This window comes from Rhinatrema bivittatum, chromosome 4, assembly GCF_901001135.1.
Source record: "Rhinatrema bivittatum chromosome 4, aRhiBiv1.1, whole genome shotgun sequence".
Classification (NCBI taxonomy): domain Eukaryota; kingdom Metazoa; phylum Chordata; class Amphibia; order Gymnophiona; family Rhinatrematidae; genus Rhinatrema; species Rhinatrema bivittatum.
Window position 1 is genome coordinate 111263731 of NC_042618.1, and position 19093 is coordinate 111282823.

Here is a 19093-nt window from a genome sequence, read left to right on the forward strand (position 1 = left end):
CGTCTCTGTACTCATCTGGGATGGACTGAGCTCAGGTAAAGCTTAAAAAAAACAAAACAGGAGAGCATTCTGTAGGGCTTCCTCCTTCCTCCGATCTCCGTGCTTGGCATGCTGATCAGACGTTCATTCCCGCCCCCGAGGGAGGTTAAGGGACGTGGGCAGCCTGGTAAGTTGAGCAGCACTTTTGGGCTAGGCTCCACTCTTAGGCTTTTCGCTGTGTGGTAGGCCGCGGCAGTGTTTTCGCAAGTTTTCTTGCACGTTAGACTGCCCTCTTCAGGACTGTTGGATCGTGCAAGTGCGTCCGGCTGTGCTTCCAGATTGTACGTCCAGGTTTTGGATGCTTAGTTGGACGACTGCTTGGGTGTCCAGTTGGTAGTGGTGTCTGTGTTAGGCATGTGCTTGCCTGTTTGCACAATCTGGGCTGTATTGAGTGCACTCAAGTTTTGTGCGCTTACGTTTTGGATGCCTAAGTTTGTGACACCCAAATTTTGGACGCATATATTTTACACTGCAAATTCAGCTGGACGCACACTTTTTTCAGTCACCTGTTAAGCGTACTGTCAGATTGATGATGCCTATCTCTCTGTGCTGCCTGTCATATTCAGGCATCTCAGCCTGGCGTTCCCTCTAACTTGTGCCAGTGCTGCTTAGAGGCTTTGGGAGAATTACCTTCCTCTGATTTTATTAAGCCCAGTTCTTCCCAGCTTGATGAGGGCCTGGGGAAAGACATGTTAGGAGGGGTGCCTAACCATGGAACTTCTTTAACTAATTTGTCAGCAGGGGAAGGTAGCTCAATGGGCATAGGACAGATGCCTTCTGGGTTTGGCATAGATCCTTCTGCCTTTTCTTGGGTGGAATTTTTTCAAGGATTGCAATCCTTTCTTCAGGCGCAGTTCTCGGCTCAGACCATTCTGGCCAGGTCAGAGTCGCAGGTGGTGACCTCTCACATGCCTGGTACTGCTGTAAAGTGCCGAAGCACATTTAGATCGGCAGCCGGCCTTCCCGATAGGATCTGAATGGCATGGATGAAGAAGCTGATCCTTAATTTCTGGAGGATGGGGAAATTGTTCTGGGACTGGAACCATATAAGACTATGTTGCAGTTCTTTCATAAAGACGAGTTACCGGTTCATATTTCCCAGACATTAAAGATGCTGGGAGTACCTGGGGATGATTCCTTGTCTGAGCAAAGAAAAATCTCATTTTGGTTTCTTTGGGTAAAGCCTCTTGTATTTCCCTGTTATGGAGAAATTAGCCCCGGAGGCTAATTTCAAAGGGGGTGGAGTCTTGGAAGGCCTGTATCCTCTGGATCCAGTGGTGAGAGAGTGATTGTGTTTTCTGAAAGTGGATGTGTTTGTGTGTGCCGTCACCAAGCGGACGACTTTCCCTATGGAGGGAGGAGCGGCCTTGAAGAATGCGCATGATAGGATTGAGGCCATCCTTAAGCATGCATTTGAAGCACTGGCAAAGATGTTGCAGACAGCTTCTTGTTGCTCCCAGGTGGCTCGCTCCTGTTTACTTCTCTCTCAGGAGGTCAGTGAATCTGGAGAAAATTCTAGTGCAGTTATGGAGCCAGCAGCTGCCTTTTTTGGCCAATGCGGGCTGCTAGTTGGACTTCACCTCAGCCAGAGGGGTGTCTTCGGTAATAGCGGTCAAGCGTCAGTTATGGCTGAGAAACTGGTCGGCCGATGCGACCTCCAAGGCTAACCTTATGAACTTGCCCTTTAAAGGCTCGCTCTTGTTTAGTCCATCAAGCTAGGGTAAGAGAAGATAGTCTCACAAAGATGAAATTTCTACTTTCCTCACTCTAAATGACGTCAAATCTTCACCACGGTGAACTATGCTGTTTGTATGTCTCACTCTACATGAGAAACTGGTCCCTAAACCACCACCACCACCTCACTTCGACATATTAGATGGCCCTCCTATAGAGAAATAAATACTTGAACACTGTGAGGCCCTCCCCTGAAGCAGTCTCTCGTTCTCTGTCTGTCTCTCTAGAAATGGCCAAAATGCCAGTTCAAAAAATGTATCACGAATTGCGTTATGGCCATTTTGGGCATATCGCTCAGCCTAACACCAGAAAAAAGGTGTAGTTATTTCCGGCGTTAAAACTGCGATATTGCCCCTCATTTTACTAAATCCCGCCCCTCCCAAAAATTTGCATTCACGCCATGCGTTAATGTTCTTATTGCATACGTTATGGCGGTAACACGTGCATTACCGCCATAACGCATTTTGATGAATGACCCTATTAGTGTGTTTCTGTTTACTGCCATAAAACCCCCATAATCCTCTGACGAGAATTCCATAATCCACTAGATGTTTGAATTGATTCAGCTAAAGAGAAGTAGCAGGATCAGGAGCAAAGGTCTTGATTTTTATGGCAGTATTCTTGGTAATAAATGCAAAATCATCTCAGTCTCTGTGTGATTTTCTGATGTAAATAAAACACATACCAGGAGCTATTATTTAATTTTTCATGGGACTATTTCACTATATTTTTATGTTTACTGTAGGCCTTTTTAAAGTAGGCAGGGTGGAAGCTTGCTGCTGCTGTCGTCGTCGTGATGGGGATTATTCAAAGAATTATTCTGCATTCACGACCTGGTATGTATTGATCAGAAGAAAACCCTGTCTCCCCAGGGAAAATGCTACAGAGGAGACACCTCTGGTGAAATACAAGAAGCTTTCACCAGTCACTCACAAAATATCAAATATCAGCTGGATCAGATTTAACAAGGAAGGCTTTTCCATAGCAGAAACATAGAAGCCCTACATGCTCAGTGTCAACCTGGTTCTGATTTTCTTTCAGTATCTGCAGCACTGCAGCAGTCCTTCACTTTCACTCTCTCCTTAAGAACTGCAACCATCTAGTAACACTATAGATGCTATAAGTAGAAGCAATAATAGATAACATCTTTTTTCTTTGTCAAACCAAGAGTTTTGCAAAATGCATATTACACATTGCCTAGAAATGTCTTATAATTCCCATTTTCAAACATAAATGCTAAATAGTGCTGGTAGGGGAGAAGGAAAATTTAAAAAAATCCATTGTTTATCGTCACTTTATCTTCAGGCAAAAATAGTGAGCCAGTGGCAGAGAATTTCCAGGTGGAAGAGGCCAGTCTGCCAGATGGAATCTCAGAGGGGCAAGTAAAAGTCCGAACTCTCTATCTCTCTGTGGATCCATACATGGTAAGTAAGGACCGTGAAGGAGGGTTGGGAGAATCTGTACCCAGATACGTTTTTTTGGGTTTTGTTTTGTTTTGTTTTTAGGGGGCAGGGTGAGAGGAGGATTCTGGCACCATAAGCCTTCATTTGAAACAATCTGGTCATTTTTCTTTTCTTTTTTTTTTTTTTAAATATTCCTTCTCAACTCACCCAGTTCAGTCATCACAGCAACAGTTCTCAGCCTGGGACTATACACCAGGGGCTCCTTCCGGAACCCTGCAGTCATGGGCCCTAGATTCAGCCACTAGGTATCGCTCTGCAGTATTCCCAGCACCAGCTGTCCCAGGGGCAGAAGACCTGACCTGAGAATCCAATCCAGGTCCTCTGATGGCAGTGCACAACACTGCCAGTGAACTACTAGCCTGGCCCAAGGTTCATGCTTCTCCACTGAAATAGAAAAAAAAAAGAGTGAAAATACAGGAGGATTCAGATGTAGTTGCAGTTGTAATTGTAATTTAGTCTGCATTTAAATACTAGAAAACCACACTACTTGTGCATCATGAGGAAAAGCTAATGTGGCTTTCACTCTATGCATCCCCATAATAAAGCATCAATGGGTGGCATTTGGAATTGACAGCGTTCACTCTCTGCACCCTAGCCTACTGAACAGCTGGTAGCAACATCAGACAATCATCATATGGAATCTAGACTATCTCACAATATGACACAGGTTCCATATAACTTAATTGTTGCAAAGATTTTAGATTTTAAATCTATCAAATATAAATTTTTGATGTGTGAGGACCTACTTAACCAGGGCTACAATATCGCAAAGCTTATCTGACAACTAGCAAGTTGCTTTGCCCCTTCTGTTTATAATCATCGGTCCTTATGTAATAAGAAAAAAATGTTTTTGAAAATATTTTTATGCATTTAAAAAGTCTTGTGCTTATAATAATTAATTGTACTTTTTGGAATGAAAATGTCACTCAGTTCACACCAACCACAATAAGTACTTATTTTAGATGCCTTGATATTTATGTTGCCAAACAAACACTGCTGAAACTATCTTGGCTGATCACTTGCTGACCATCTTTACATGCCCTACTCGGTACGGGTTTCGGAAGACATACTTCCTTCTTCAGGGGATACTGTTCATGGTCTAGCAGCATCTGATGTCATCATTGTTAAAGTAGAATGGTTGGTGTTCAAAAACTTCTCATCATTTAAAATAGTCTGTAACCAATCAAGTTCTCGTGAGGGTTAAACAAAATAAACATTATTCACTGTCCAAGCACATTGAAAAATCTAATGAGCGTACACCACTCTATTTCTGCATTCAACCCCCTGGTGTTTACAGTGTTTAGGCTATATGTCCAAAATTGTTCACGTAGATTGAGTCTGGCTTCCCTATTGCCTCCTCTCAAATGTTCTGGATTGTGATTGATTATTAATCACTTTAAATCAGTGAAACTGTGGAAGACATCTAGGCAATGCTGTACTATGGGGGCTGAAGTTTTTTGAGTGGTAATAAAACTCTTTTGCTCATTCAACCTAACTTTAATCATTCTTTTAGTGCGGAAAATATAAATGAGATTACATGGACAGAATATGGTATAAACTATCCATCGTGATGAACAAGTGGAAAAGGTCAACTTAATGTCATATTCCTTGCCAGGAGGGTTCCATACTGTAGTCAAGATTATTTGCGAACAGTGTATGCATTTCCCACAACTGGAGTGTCCAACTGATGAAGTGTTATAATATGTTCTAGGTGGAAACACTGCCCGAGTAACCATATCTTTAATATTTCTGCTCCATGTGAAAGCAAAACAAGACAGTTCTTTAACAGGTGAATTACCTTGTATCACGTGCCAATGTTTTTTTAATAATGGCTACGATCTGGTAGGATCCATCAGAATGTGATACTCTGACAACAAATCCCTAGTCGCATATCGGGCCCGCCTGTATGCCCTCCAATGGTACAACTAAGTATTAGTGACCTGGGTCTGAGCTTGCCCTGCACTCTCCGCCCATCCCCTAGTCTCTGCACACTTCTCTCCTTGTGCCCCAGGCTGGTGATTCTACCAAGCTGCTGCAGCTGGTGTGATTCATTGATCAGCTGTATCTGTGGTGCTGCACACAGTTCAGCTAATAAGTGAACTGTGCGGACTGCAGGTGGGAAAGAAAAGGCACCAGCAACAGAGAGGTACTGCTTCTTTCTCTCTACCCTCCCAGCTTGTCTGCCCCTTGTGATGGCCCTGCTTGTCACCCCACTTCTTTCAGCATTCATCTGCTTTTATAGTCTTCCACTGTTCTCCTTCCCCCCACATTGTTCAGATTTCAATAACTTTATTGGCATGACAAATTTTATAAACTATCCTCATTGATGCTGAGTCACAGATACTCTTTACCTGTGGACTTTGCACCCATTTTAACTTTCACTTTGAAAATTGCTTAAGGAAAAAGTACTCTCAGAAATTTGCACCTGCTTTTTTTCTGTGGGCACTTTTTCTGTCTAAAACAGCATTCATAGTTTTGGAAATAAAAAACCTATGGGCCTGATTCACAAAGACTTTTCTCCCAGTCTGCATCTATGCGAAAAGATCTTGATGAATCAGGACCTATATTTGTTATGGCATTCCCGGCCTTCAGGTACACTGCGCTCAATGTGGCTAAACATATGCATGTTATGGAATGTTAAATATACATTTTTGTTATGCTTTGTTTTATATTTTTGGTTCTATTTATCATTATGTATATACTGTTGTGATCTGCCTTGATGTTGTGGAATATGAATACTGAAATAAAATATGGACATGGCTTTTGGAAATTTCACTCCACCTATTTAAAAGGGAATAAATTTACAGTACAATAAAATTAGTATCATGTAATGTTTTAGCATTACACTTAACACCCACTTAAGGTTAGCTCTAGGAATACTTGGAAGATCCTGCCAAGCACTACTCAAACCCACCTTTACATGTGCACATGCCTCATACAATGGCGGCAATCTGCCAATCAACTGGGTTTTTGCTTCCCTCTGGGGAAGTACCCTCCCCACAAGCTATCTCCTGCTAGTTTCTAGGGACACTGAAACCCCACAAAGCCCAGAAGTCACACAATTCTTAGAAAAGTACCTACAGAGAGAATACAAAAAAAATAAATGCTGGGATTACCAATCTGTCACAGAGGCTGAGCTAACAAACTAATTTTTTTAATTTAATAAACAGAACTGTGAACAGAAAAAGATTTAATTTGCAAACAGGTAAAAGATAAAATAACAAGGATTCAATAGTTATCACTATCTAGGCAAATTTCACTGTACTTAGCTAGTACTCCAGGAAGTTTGGGATAGGTTGTCCTCACTAAGACGTATGGAGCTGGAAGAGGGCTTTGGCAGAGATCTGGTTCCTCTGCTCTTTCAGTCTAGCCTGGAGATGAGTTTTAGCAGATTTGGGCTACTTCTCTGTGGGCTGTCTGAAGGGCCAATTGAAACACAAAGTAATAGCTTTCTGACCAATGACTGCAGAATGTTAGTCTTACAGCCCTTGATGATACTGGGGTCTCTGCTGTCCAAGCCTCACTCTGAGTAAAGCAGGTATTCTAAGCCTTGGTTTGAATTACAGCCTTTCAATAGTTAGGACAACGCTTGCAGGTTAGTTTAAGAGAATAGAAGTCTTTCTGGGAGGAAGCAAAAGTCCCAGGGTAAAACCAGAAATTGCTGTGCACACTAACCCTTGTTTTGCCACTTACAGGTATAGGAAAGACAATAACAAGGACAATTCCCATGTTCTGGTCCTGGTACATGGTGTCCCTGATCAGATTGGAGTCAATATTGTTGGGGGAGCGCTAGGGAGCGATCCCAATTTTGGGGAGATTTAGTGTGCCCAGACCATGGCATGACCCCAGAGGACTCCAGAGAAGCACCTAGGCAAGACTGTTCAAGCACAGACGGACAGGCAGAAGACCAGGAAGCCTGACCTCTGCCGAACCCATCGTCACCAGAAGAGACCCAACAACGCAATGCTGTTCTCTGGGGTAGCCCTCTGGCCACTCAATAGCACTTTCGGACTTGCCGCTTGGGAATGGCAGATGCAATGGGATGGACAGAGGTCGAGGACAGGCGATGGTACTGGAACAGAAACACGACATAGGTGCTTGGAGACTCGGACGAGACGAGGGAACTTAGAACTCAGGCAAGGATTCAGACATGGACAAAGGTTCAGGATGCTCAGATGTGGATGGAGGTACAGGATGCTCAGAGGATTCAGACAGGGATGCAGGTTACTCAGAAGACTCGGACAAGGATACAGGTTACTTTGAGGTGTCAGGCAAGGATTCAGGACTCGGGCAAAAGTACTGAGTGAGAACTGCAATGCAGCACACCCTACACAGTCACCCATGGCTGGTCACGGACCACGCTGAACACGAAGCAGACTCCAGGCGAAGAGGTGGAAGTTGAAGCCAGAACATGATGAAGATTCAGGAGAGGCCTGCACCGGGCTGCGCCCTACACAGCTGGTCGTGGCTGGTTGCGGACCATGCTGAAGTGGAGCAGGTTCTGGCAGAGTCTTAGGTATGGACAGAAGCAGGCACAAGGAACCCCAAAGACCGGGGACAGGATACAAGACTCAGGATTCAAGACTCGGAACTTGGATTCAGGAACATTAAAAGCAAGGGTCCATTGGCGACTTGCACTGCAAGGTGAAGGTGGGCCTTGTGCCATGAAGCGCCCTGCACAGCCAGTCAAGGCAAGGTATGAGCCACAACAGAGGCACGCCAGGAAGGATGAACAAAAGGAAGCTGGACGAAGAGCTGATGAAGAGGAGAACAGGACAGGAAAGAAGGACATCGGGTACATCGGAACATCAGGACATCGGAACCACTAGACGGGGACCTCTGGAGACAAGGACATCTGGGATGTCTGTGACATGGAGCATGGAACAATAGGTACCTCTGGAGCAGGAACATCCGAACTAGGAACATCCGGAGGGAGGAGCATCTGAAGACAGGAACATCTTGAAGACGAGACAGACGAGGACACAGGATCCGATGAGAGACCAGGACTTGGAACGAAGGTGAAGATGAAGGATCAGGAACCACAGATGAAGACAAGGGAATTCCCACGAATAACAGAGTGCCTTGAAGAAGGCCCCGGTGATGGCGGCCTCCAGCCGCAAAGACCGGCACGGGAGGAGGAAGCTCACTGCTGTGGGAAGGTCCCATGATGGCGGCTCTGTCCACTGCGGGTAGCTTTGGCGATGGCCTCCAGGCTGCGAGGAAAACGGCAGCAGCAGCGGCCTCCAGGTCGCAGGAGGAGCAGCAGCGGCAGTATCGGTGATGGAGAGGTGAGAGGCTGCTTGTAGGCCTATCCCACAAGCAGAATCGTAACAAATATTCAGTTTACTGGTGTTCTAGAGCATGCTCCAATATTTGCATTGCTATATTTTTGTAGACTGTTGGGCTTTTGAATATTAATGCTGTTTTGGAATGAGAGGTTGGCTACATGTGTTCAGAGTATAAATTTTGCAGGGTTTTGTTACTTCAAAGTGCCAGGTAGGGGAAGGGTTTGTGTCACTGCTACTGAGAACATAAGAATTTGAATATTCTTTTCTCCAAGGACAAGCAGGATGGCAGCCCTCATATGTGGGGATTTTATTTATTTATTTATTGAGGCTTTTATATACCGACTTTCTTGATACAAATCAAATCAACTCGGTTTACAATGAACTAAGCAGAATATAAAATTAACCAATCAACAAGAGATACGGACCATACAGTTACATTATAACAAGGAAGCCTTAACTTGGAGTAGGAAAATAAAGAAAGGGGTGAGCGGAGCAATAAATATATAAAGTGAAATAAATAGAATAAATACTATATACAGAAGAGGGGGCAAGAGGGCCAACCTCTTTAATGGATATTATGCATGAAAAAAATGGAGAATTTTGTTTACAAAGATGTGTGGTGTACAATTCTAGATCAGGCAATGGGGTTTGTAGTGGGGAAGGCTTGGCTGAACAGCCATGTCTTTAGTTTCTTTTTAAAAGTTGTTAGACAAGTCTCCAGTCTGAGGTCCGGAGGCATGGCGTTCCACATGGAAGGGCCTGCAGTAGAGAATGACCGGTCTCTGATGTTTGCGTGGTGCCCTAATTTGATTGTAGGAACGTGTAAAGATCCCTTGTAGGCATCCCTTAAAGGCCTGGCTGTCGAGTGCAGTCTGAGAGGATGAGACAGATCAAGCGGGGTCTGATGGTGGATATTTTTATGAATGATTGTGAGAGATTTATGCAGGATCCGGAAGTTTACTGGGAGCCAGTGGAGATCTTTTAGAATAGGAGAAATATGCTCTCTCCGATTGGTATTTGTCAAAATCCTTGCCGCTGCATTTTGTAGCAGCTGGAGAGGTTTAATGGTAGAGGCTGGAAGACCATGCAGAATGGAATTGCAGTAGTCGATCTTGGAGAACAGAATGGCTTGGAGGACGGATCTGAAATCGTAGTGGAATAGGAGCGGTTTGAGTTTTTTGAGTACTTGTAACTTGTAAAAGCACTCCTTAGTAGTGTGTTTTATAAAATGCTTTAGGTTCAGGTGACTGTCGATTAAGACTCCAAGATCTCTGGCGTGTGGTATATGTGGAATATTTTGTGATTGGAGAAGTATGGGACTACCTTCTGGAGTAATTAGTAAGAGTTCGGTTTTAGAAGTGTTGAGCACAAGGTTGAGGCTGGATAAGTAGTGGTTTATAGTTTGTAGATGAGAGTTCCATAACCTGAGTGTTGAGTCCAATGATTTGGATATAGGGATTAAAATTTGAAGATCATCTGCATAAATATAGAATTTGAGTTTGAGGTTTGAAAGTAGGTGGCAGAGGGGGAGAATGTAGATATTAAACAGGGTGGGTGATAGGGAGGAGCCCTATCACCCATCATCCGTTGGAGCCCAGCACCGAAAACTTATGTCAAAGTTTATAGAACTTTGACTGAGCCTCTTTGAGCATGCTCTAGCATTTAGTATACCATGTATCCAGGCAGAGTCCCCTCAGTCTCGTTTCCACGGAGCCTGTTTTGTGGCAAAAACTCTCTCTCTCTTTGGCTTTTTTCAAAGACGTTTTCTTGCTGATTTTGTGGTTAACAGGATTGCGCGGTTGATGCGGGGTTCCCCTGGTTCTCCCTTTATCGTCTCAGTTCAAGATTTTCTACATTTTTTGGTAAGTTTCCTTTTGCAGTTGATCTCCCAGGGTGCTTGGTGCCCAGCAGCCATTGAGCTGCTGCCATCAATTTCAATATCATGTCCTTTTTCTTATGCAATGACATATCGTCAACCGGTTTTAAGCTATGCTCCCAGTGTGCGAGGACTATCTATCACAAACTCCATGATAAATGTGTCCTTTGTCTTGGGGTGTTGTATGACGCCAGGGATTGCAGAGGGTGCGCTCAGTTGACCCCAAAGGGATGCCGGGCCTAGCTCAACAGGATAGTCTAGGCAAGACTGATCCATTGACATCGAGGGACCTTGGAGCTGCACTAGTGGCTATTGAGCCATTGACCTCACTGGGGCCATCTGTTCTGTCGACACTGAAGGCTTCCAAAGACACGTGAAATAGGCCATCACCCACCTCTTCCATGCCAAAGACATTGGGTTAGTCATTTTTGGCCTCTGCATCGGGGAAGGTCTGATCTGAACATTGATGGAAGCCAAAAAAGTATCGGCATTGGTTCATGTCGATGCAAAGTGCTGGGCATGGGGTTGCCCCGGCTTCAGCTTTTATGCCCTTGATGCTACCCCATGATGAGAATCACCAGTCCTCTACCAATCCCAGGACTTCGCCATGGTCTCCACCTGTCCCAATGTCTGTCATCGATCGTCCTTCTCTCAGTTCTGAAGAGGATTTGGTCTCGCCTTCTGGGTCCCAGTCAGTCCTGGCATCTGCAATCTTTGAGGAGGAGCTGGAGAAGTGCATGTAGCTGGCAGTGGAGAGGCACTGCGGGGCTTCGGCGTCAGGGCACTGATGGCATCAGGCCCGACACCATCCCTCCTCGAACCATTGCTCAAATTCCTGCATCTGCTCATCAGTGTGCTACCGACACCTTCATTGGTGTCAGTGCACATGGTGGCATCGATGCCTGGCAGGACATTAGGACAGCCACCAACTGATCCAGTGGTCATCCCTGGTTTCTCGGAGGGAGAAGCTCCCCCAGCAACAGGGGTGGCCTTGGGGCCCAGGCTAACATAGCCAGTCAAATTGGTTCCTATACCGCTGGCCATGGGCTGAGTGCTTTGGGACCCATCCTCTGCTTATGACAGTGAAGATGGAGGGCTCTTATGATCTCTGGGGAGATGACGATTTTGATGTTATGTATTCTGATGCATTTATTTATTTAACAGTTTTATATATTTAACAGTTTTATATACCGACCTTCATAGTAAATAACCATATCAGATCGGTTTACAATAAACAAGAATAACTGGGGTAGCAATTCAAGTAAACGAGAGGTAAACAATAGGTAGGAATGAGTCAAAAAAAGTTACAATCAACAGGGTAAGTGAACTTGGAAGCTTGCATGAAGCTGGAAGGAAGAGAAGGCAGGAAATAAATACATACAAAGTGATAACATAGAGCGTACGAGTTAAAGCTTAATGGTGCTTTAATTTAGAGGAGTCAGAGTCCGTTCGTGAGAATAAACACCGAGATAGGCAAGCGAGAAGGACAACTAGTGATTGTCTGGTGGGTCGGCGAAGGCTTGGTGAAAGAGCCAGGTTTTAAGTCGTTTTCTGAAAGTTAACAGGCAAGGCTCTACTCTGAGGCTTGATGGGATGCTATTCCAAATAGATGGGCCAGCTATTGAAAAAGCTCTGTCCTTTGTCATTGAGAGGCGTGAGGCTTTAGTAGGAGGGAATTTCAGAGTGCCTTTGAGAGTATCTCTGGTAGGTCTGTTGGAGGAGTAGAGTTTGAATGGGATTTCCAGGTCGAGTTGAAGATGATGATGTATAGCTTTATGAATTACAGTGATAGATTTGTATAGAATTCTGAAATTAACTGGTAACCAGTGTAGGTTCCTGAGGATGGGAGAGATGTGTTCGCTGCGTCTGGTACTGGTCAGCAATCTCGCAGCCGCATTTTGTAACATCTGCAGTGGTTTGGTAGTGGATTTAGGGAGGCCTAGGAAAAGGGCACTGCAGTAGTCTATTTTGGCGAACAGTAGCGCTTGGAGGACTGTCCTGAAGTCGTGGAAGAATAAGAGTGGTTTAAGACGTTTCAGAATCTGTAACCTGAAGAAACAGTCTTTGGATGTTGTGTTGACCATTTTCTTGAGGTTTAGTCGATTGTCGATTGATGCATCAGATGGCCTCCCCTCAGATCTGTCTCCTACTGACAACAGAAGGAAGTCTCCCCCGGAAGACTTTTCTTTCTCAGGTTTTGTACAGTTGATGGCGGAAGCCATCCCATTTCAGTTGCAGATAAAGCAGGATACCCGCACAAGATGCTAGATATTCTCTAGTACATGGAGCCTCCTAAGAAGATCGTGGCAGTCCCAGTACACAAAATCCTTTTGAAGTTGTTGAGGATGTGGGAACACCCCCTCTCAGTGCCTTCTATCAGTAGAAAAGCGGACATGGTATATCTTATCCAGACCGCTCTTGGATTTGACAAGTGTCAGCTGCCACACCAATTGGTTGTAGTCTAAACTACTCTCAAAAAGGCCAAGTGAAATCAGACCCATTCCTCAGCGCCCCTTGGGAAGGATCAGAGGGCCTTTGATGTTCTTGGGAGGAAGGTGTTTCAGGGTGCTATGCTTATTGCCCACATAGCAACCTTCCAGCTCTACATGGGCCAATATATTTGGGACATCCTGAAGCAGGTGCATGAAGTGGCCAAGCAATTGCCTCAGTAGCAGCAGGATACTCTCTCCAGTTGCTGGTGCACAAGGGTCTGGAGTGCGGGAAACACTGGGTCCACTCAAGCTACTATATTTTCGAGATTGCATCGAGGGGCTCTCAGCAGGAATTGGTGCCTGCAGACTCACCTAGCTACAAGCCTCAGATCTCTGCCAGTAGGTAAAGGAGTGACTCGCTGATGTGCCATGCACAAGAGAAAAATCTCTTATGAGATAAAGTGAAGGATGCAGTGGCCCAAATTCAGGACCACCATGCGACACTCCAGCAACTCTCCAATGGTACTCAGGAAACATCCTCCTTATTCAGGAGGCCTTGGGGTCTGGCCTCAGGAAGTCTGTCTTCCATCCGAGGAGATACTATCCTCTGCCACAATGGGCCTCTTGTAGCCATCCAAGGCAACAGAGGGCTGCAAAGCCCCAGTTAGCGCCTCAGCCAACAAAGGGGATGGGGTTTTGACTGGTTTGAAGAGAATTTAGCCAAGTATGCCATACCCTTGGTGAGGGACCTTCCAGTCTAGGACAGACTGTGGTTCTTCATGAACTGGTGGCCCAGTGGGTCTTTGCCATTGTCCACAGAGGGTAAAAATTAAACCTATTGAGTGCCCTGGCAAATTACCGTGAGTCAATTTTAGGGACCTGGTAGCCCATCAGGAAGTGCTCTTAGCAGAGCTTTCTTCCCTCATAACAGTCAGAGCAGTCAAGACTGTTCTACCAGGCCAAAGAGGGCAGGGATTTTACTCCCAGTACTTCCTGATTCTAAAGAAAACCAGGGGACTCCATCCTATTCTAGATCTAAGAGTCTTGAACAAGTTTCTAAAAAGAGAAAAGTTCAAGATGGTTTTCCTGGGCACCTGGATCCCTTTCCTACAAAAAGGGGATTGGCTGTGTTCTCTCGATCTGAAGGATGCATACACTTACATTGAGATCTTTCCCAGCTACTGGAAATATCTGATTCGTGTTGGGAAAACAGCACTTCCCGTACCGCATTCTGCCGTTTTGGGCTGGCATCTGCCCCGCCGGTATTTAAAAAATGTCTGGCCATGCTGGTGGCACACCTTCACAAGCTGGGAGTCCATGTTTTCCCCTATCTGGATGAATGGCTGGTCTAGAGTGCCTCTTAGACGGGGACCGAAAGGCCCATGTGCACGACCATCTGGGTGTTGTAGTCACTAGGGTTCATCATCAAATACCCCAAGTCCCATCTCAGCCTGTCACCTCAATTAGACTTTATTGGAGCCCTGCTAGATGTGGCTCAGGCCAAGGCCTTCCTGCCATGGCAACGGGCCATCACTCTGATGTTCATAGCGGCGGAGACTCACCAGATCCAGCAGGCATCAGCTGGGGACATGTTGAGACTTTTGGTCCACATGACCACCACAGTACATGTCACTGCCTGGACACTCATGCATATGTGAAGCACCCAATGGATCTTACGATCTCAGTGGCTTCAGGCCTCTCAGGATCTGCAGAACTGCATCAGAATCACCCCGCCCTCTGGGACTTCTTGTCCTGGTGGCAGGAAAATTCCAAATTCCTCAGGTTCAAATTGTCCTGACCATGGATGCGTCCACCCAGGGGCTCAGGTTAGCCAAGGACATCTATGTCAAATCAATTTCCTGGAGCTCTGAGTGATACGGAATGTTCTGGGGCTGTCCAACAAAAATGTACTGATAGACAGACAACCAAATGGTGATATACTTCATCAACAAGTAGGGAGGGTCAGGCGCTTACCTCCTGTGTCAAGAGATGGTCCAGGTATGGGCCTGGGCCCTCTGCCGCGAGATGGGGCTAAGAGCCACATATCTGGCCAGCTTGGAGAATGAGATAGTGGATAGACCAAGTCACTCCTTCAGACCTCCTTGAAACAGGAAGGTTCCTCAGTTCTGCTCCATGTACAGGACACATGGCAAGCTAGCCTCAGATTCCTTTGCACTTCATTGGGGCCAGGGTCTCCTGTACATGTATCATCCAATTGCACCCATAGCAATGACTTTGTTGAAGCTCAGGGAGGATAAGGGGACTGTGATTCTCATAGCCCCCCCCCCCGAGGGGGGTCCATTGGAAATCAATCAGATTGGGGACTTCCCCAGATCTCATCTCCCAGGATCAGGGCTGTTTGTGACATCCCAACCTTCAGGCCCTTTCACTCACAGCTACAACCCCTTATGTTGTCATGGCTTCTAGAAAGCATTCCACCAGAAAGCCCTATGGAATGAAGAATACCTTTTGACACCTCTCTGTACAGCCTATAGTTGTACATTTCATATGGGACCTGCTTCATTTGAAGCCTCCCTCTTTGTCCTGGGATCTCAATGTGTTGTTGTGCCTGGTGGCACTTGTTTTGTTAGTCCCTGTTTTTGTTGGGGGGGGAACCCCCTCAGGCCTGGATTTTTCACAGCACTTCAAAGTGGTTTACATTCAGGTACTGTAGTTATCCTAGCCCCAGAGACAATCTAAGTTTGTACCTGAGGCAACTTAGGTTGCCCAAGGAGTGACAGCGGGACTTGAATCCTGGTCTCCTGATTCGTAACCCACTGCTCTAACCACTAGGCTACTCCTCCACTCCACTAGGCCTGTGCCTCGGGCAGCAGAAATCTGGTGGAGCAGCAGCCTGGCTGAAAATATGCTGTCTTTCAGGAGGGGATGTACATTTGTATAATTTGTTTTTGTTTTTTAATGTGCATTAAAAAAATTAGTGTATACTATTTTAATTTGGAGTGCACTATTTTGAACGAGTGCACACTAAATAAAAATGAAAATTTAACAAAAACAAAAAAAGCATAGGACACAAATTTTAAAAGTGAAACAAACTGAAAAAGAAAACAAATCTTTTCTCGCTGCATATCGCTGTTCAGCTGTGCTGAATCTCACTGGGCAGAGAACAGCCCTGTCTTTCTTGATCCAGCTCATTCCCTCCAGGCAGCCTGCGAGGAACAGGAGAGCCTGCGGCAGACAGAGCAAAGGAGGATCATTTTGGGGAAATTAAGAGGTGCCGAGTAGAGATTGTTGGAGGGTGGGAAGAGAGTCTGGGAGACGAAGGGGGGATTGGTTGGTGGCATATGCCTGTGTGTGAGAGGAAAGGGAACAAGGACAGGGAGCAGAGAGAGAGAGAGAGAGAAGGAACTGGTGCCAAGAGTTTGTGTGCATGTGTATGTCATATTGGGTAGGTTGCAAGAGAGAGGGATGCAAGGAGGAGCAGGACCAAAGGATAGTAAGGATACCTCCCTCCTCTCCTCTCCTCCCTCGCACTGCAATTCATATCCCCCCCTCCCCTGATCTTGGATTATATCCCCCAGATCCTGGAACCTCCCTTCCTTTCTCCCTCTCCCTTCTCCCCAGATCCTGCAACCTGCTCCCCAATCCTTCCTACTGCCCCTTCCCCCATCTTCCATCTGCCCCATCCCTAGTCCTCTTTCCTTTTCACACTTTTTCTCCTTTCTCCTCACTCCATTCCTAATCCTCCTCCCTTTCTCTCCCCATCCCTGAGGTCTCCTCCCTGTTACTGACACTTGAAGTCACTTTTCTTCACCCAATAAAAATAAAATAAATGATTGTAATAATTATAATCTAAAAATACTCTGTTTGTATAATGTAATATAACAGATGGAAATATTTGCCAAATTGCTTCAGAATTTTTACATTTTTGCCACAGGATCTACCTCTGAGTTGTCACAGGAAATTAAGGGACTGTATCTTAGACCTTCTGTTCCCTGTTGTCCAGCCTCAGGGTGCAGATGTGGCAAGGGGGGGGGGGGAACATCGAGAGGGAGGCGATGGGGCAACAGCACAAACAGTGCCTAGGAGTACCAAAATCCTAAATATGTCACTGGGGGGGGGGGCAGGGCTGCCTGTAGCTAGGGATTCCCCATGTATGCGGACTGCCATCCTGCTTGTTCTCTGAGAAAGCAGAGTTGCTTACCAGTAACAAGTGTTCTCCGAGGATAATAGGATGTCAGTCCTCATGAAACCCACCCTCCTCCCTATAAGAGTCGGATTTCCACTTCATGGGTTTGTTCTTTATTTAATTCTATGTTATAAGACTGATGGGACCCCGTGTAGATGCGTGGTATATTGCATGCTCCGAGAGGCTCAGTCAGAGTTCTAGAAACTTTGAAATACGTTTTCCATGCTGAGCTCCATCAGATGATGTCATCCCTATGTGACATCCTGCTGTCCTCGGAGAACACCTGTTACAGGTAAGCAACTCTGCTTTATATGGTGAGTAGTAAGGGGACATGACTTAATTCAGTTCTGCACTCATTATTGGGGGTGTTCCCGTGGACATGGAGTACTGCTTTTGCATAACTGGAGGTTTCAGAATTTCTGTTGGTAGTTTTGTCCCATTTATAGTTTTCAGATTAATGATGAACCCCAGACGTCTCTCATATAAGAATGATTGAATGATGCTGTCAAATTTTAATAGTAGTTTTACTGGGGGGGTGGGGCGGGGTGTATTTGTCCAGAGGTTTCTTTGTTGCATATAGGGCTCTTCGGGCTTTTTCTTGTACTGTTTTTATAGTCCATTTACTGCTTGCCTGATGCTGGGGGTGGTTCCCTCCTCCTTAAGGTGGAATCTGGATCAGAGAAGAGTTGTGGCTGTCTGCAGCACCTCCCCTTCCTGTCCCCATGGCAACAGGCAACATAGCACATGTAGGGAAAATATTGCGGGGGAGGGATGCACAGAGGGAGGTGCTGCAGAGAGCAGCATATCGCTTTTTGCGCAGTCCTGCTACTGTCAGCTATGTGGTTTTTAACACAGCAAGCAATGAAAGAAGCAATTCACAACAACTTTTAGTTTTTAATATTTCTTGATTTTTGGTGTGCTGTTCTTTTTTTCTCATTGATGATGAGACATTTTCACTATTTTCAGCTAGTGAAAATATCTTATCATAAATTACAAATATGATGTGAGTTGTACACAGTCACCTATACGAAGCTATTTCATGTGTAAACACTGATAGAACACCTCTTATGCAAAATAGATATTGGATAAATGTTGGAAAAACAATATTGCTCCCTTCATGCACCACAGTCCTCTCATAAGATCCCCAGCGCTCTTTCTGCCCGGCTGCAACATCCTGCCTGGCAGAGGGTTGGGAAGCGGAATAGCCGACTCCGACGCCAATCGGGAGGCTCTACACCAGCCCATGGCCAGGGTTGAACTTACTATGTGCCTCAACTGCAGAGGTGTTTCATTTTATAATGCTGGAATTTATCTAAGTTCATCTAAATAATTCAATGTGCATGTACCTGGTTTGAATAAGTTGTAATGTTGAATGATCGCGACTAGATTGCTTATGTTCCATTATGTGTGTTGGGTGCTGTGGATGTGGGGGGGAGGGGGGGGGAGGGGGGGGGATCCCATCTCTTGAATATGTGTTTTCACTCATATCCCCTTTTTGCACTGGGAGTATGTCTGCTAGGAGGATATGGCAGACGATGTTCTAGGGGCCCACAGGGTGTTATGGGTTCCCGCTTGGGGCATGCTATTGTGGCTATTATGTCTTTATGTTATGGTAGATGTCGATGCTTCACTCCTCCATGCTGCATATTTTTTGCCAATGGCAGGATGTTCTCTTTTTTTTTTTTTTTTTTTTTTTGTAAATGGCTATGATTAAAATCATATCGTTGAATGTGAAAGGTTTCAATACTCCCCAGAAGAGATCTCTTTTTTATAGAGAGGCGGGAGTTTCTCAACCTGATATCATCTTTGTGCAGGAAACGCATTTAACTCGCAGATACGAAGCCTTAATGAAGTCCCCTAAATTTCCATTTCAGTTTTTCTCGGCAGCTTCAAAGCAGGCAAAGTATGCAGGAGTTGGCATCCTTCTAGCATCCCACATGGTGTTTGAATGTGGGAAGGTGATTGTAGACCCGCAGGGTCGCTATCTATTGATAAATATTACCATATTTGGCAAGGAGTTCTCGCTACTTAATGTGTATGCTCCTAATAAAGAGCAGGCTGCCTTCTTTGGGCTTTTACATAATGTTATCCTTCAACATGCTGTGGGTCATCTT

The 19093-nt window shown here is 45.3% G+C and overlaps 1 protein-coding gene across 4 annotated transcripts in view; it reads left to right on the forward strand.

Moving 5' to 3' along the window:
* The window catches only part of PTGR2 (prostaglandin reductase 2), a 129257-nt gene that overhangs the window by 11802 nt on the left and 98362 nt on the right, over positions 1-19093 (forward strand). For 3 of the 4 annotated variants that reach the window (XM_029598676.1, XM_029598678.1, XM_029598677.1), the window contains 2 exons: positions 2519-2609; positions 3079-3197. The exons of the other annotated variant lie outside the window; for it this stretch is intronic. In XM_029598676.1, the coding sequence (XP_029454536.1) occupies positions 2570-2609; positions 3079-3197 (159 nt within the window). In that variant the 5' untranslated portion in view covers positions 2519-2569. The remainder of the gene's footprint in view (positions 1-2518; positions 2610-3078; positions 3198-19093) is intronic. 4 annotated transcript variants of the gene reach the window in all.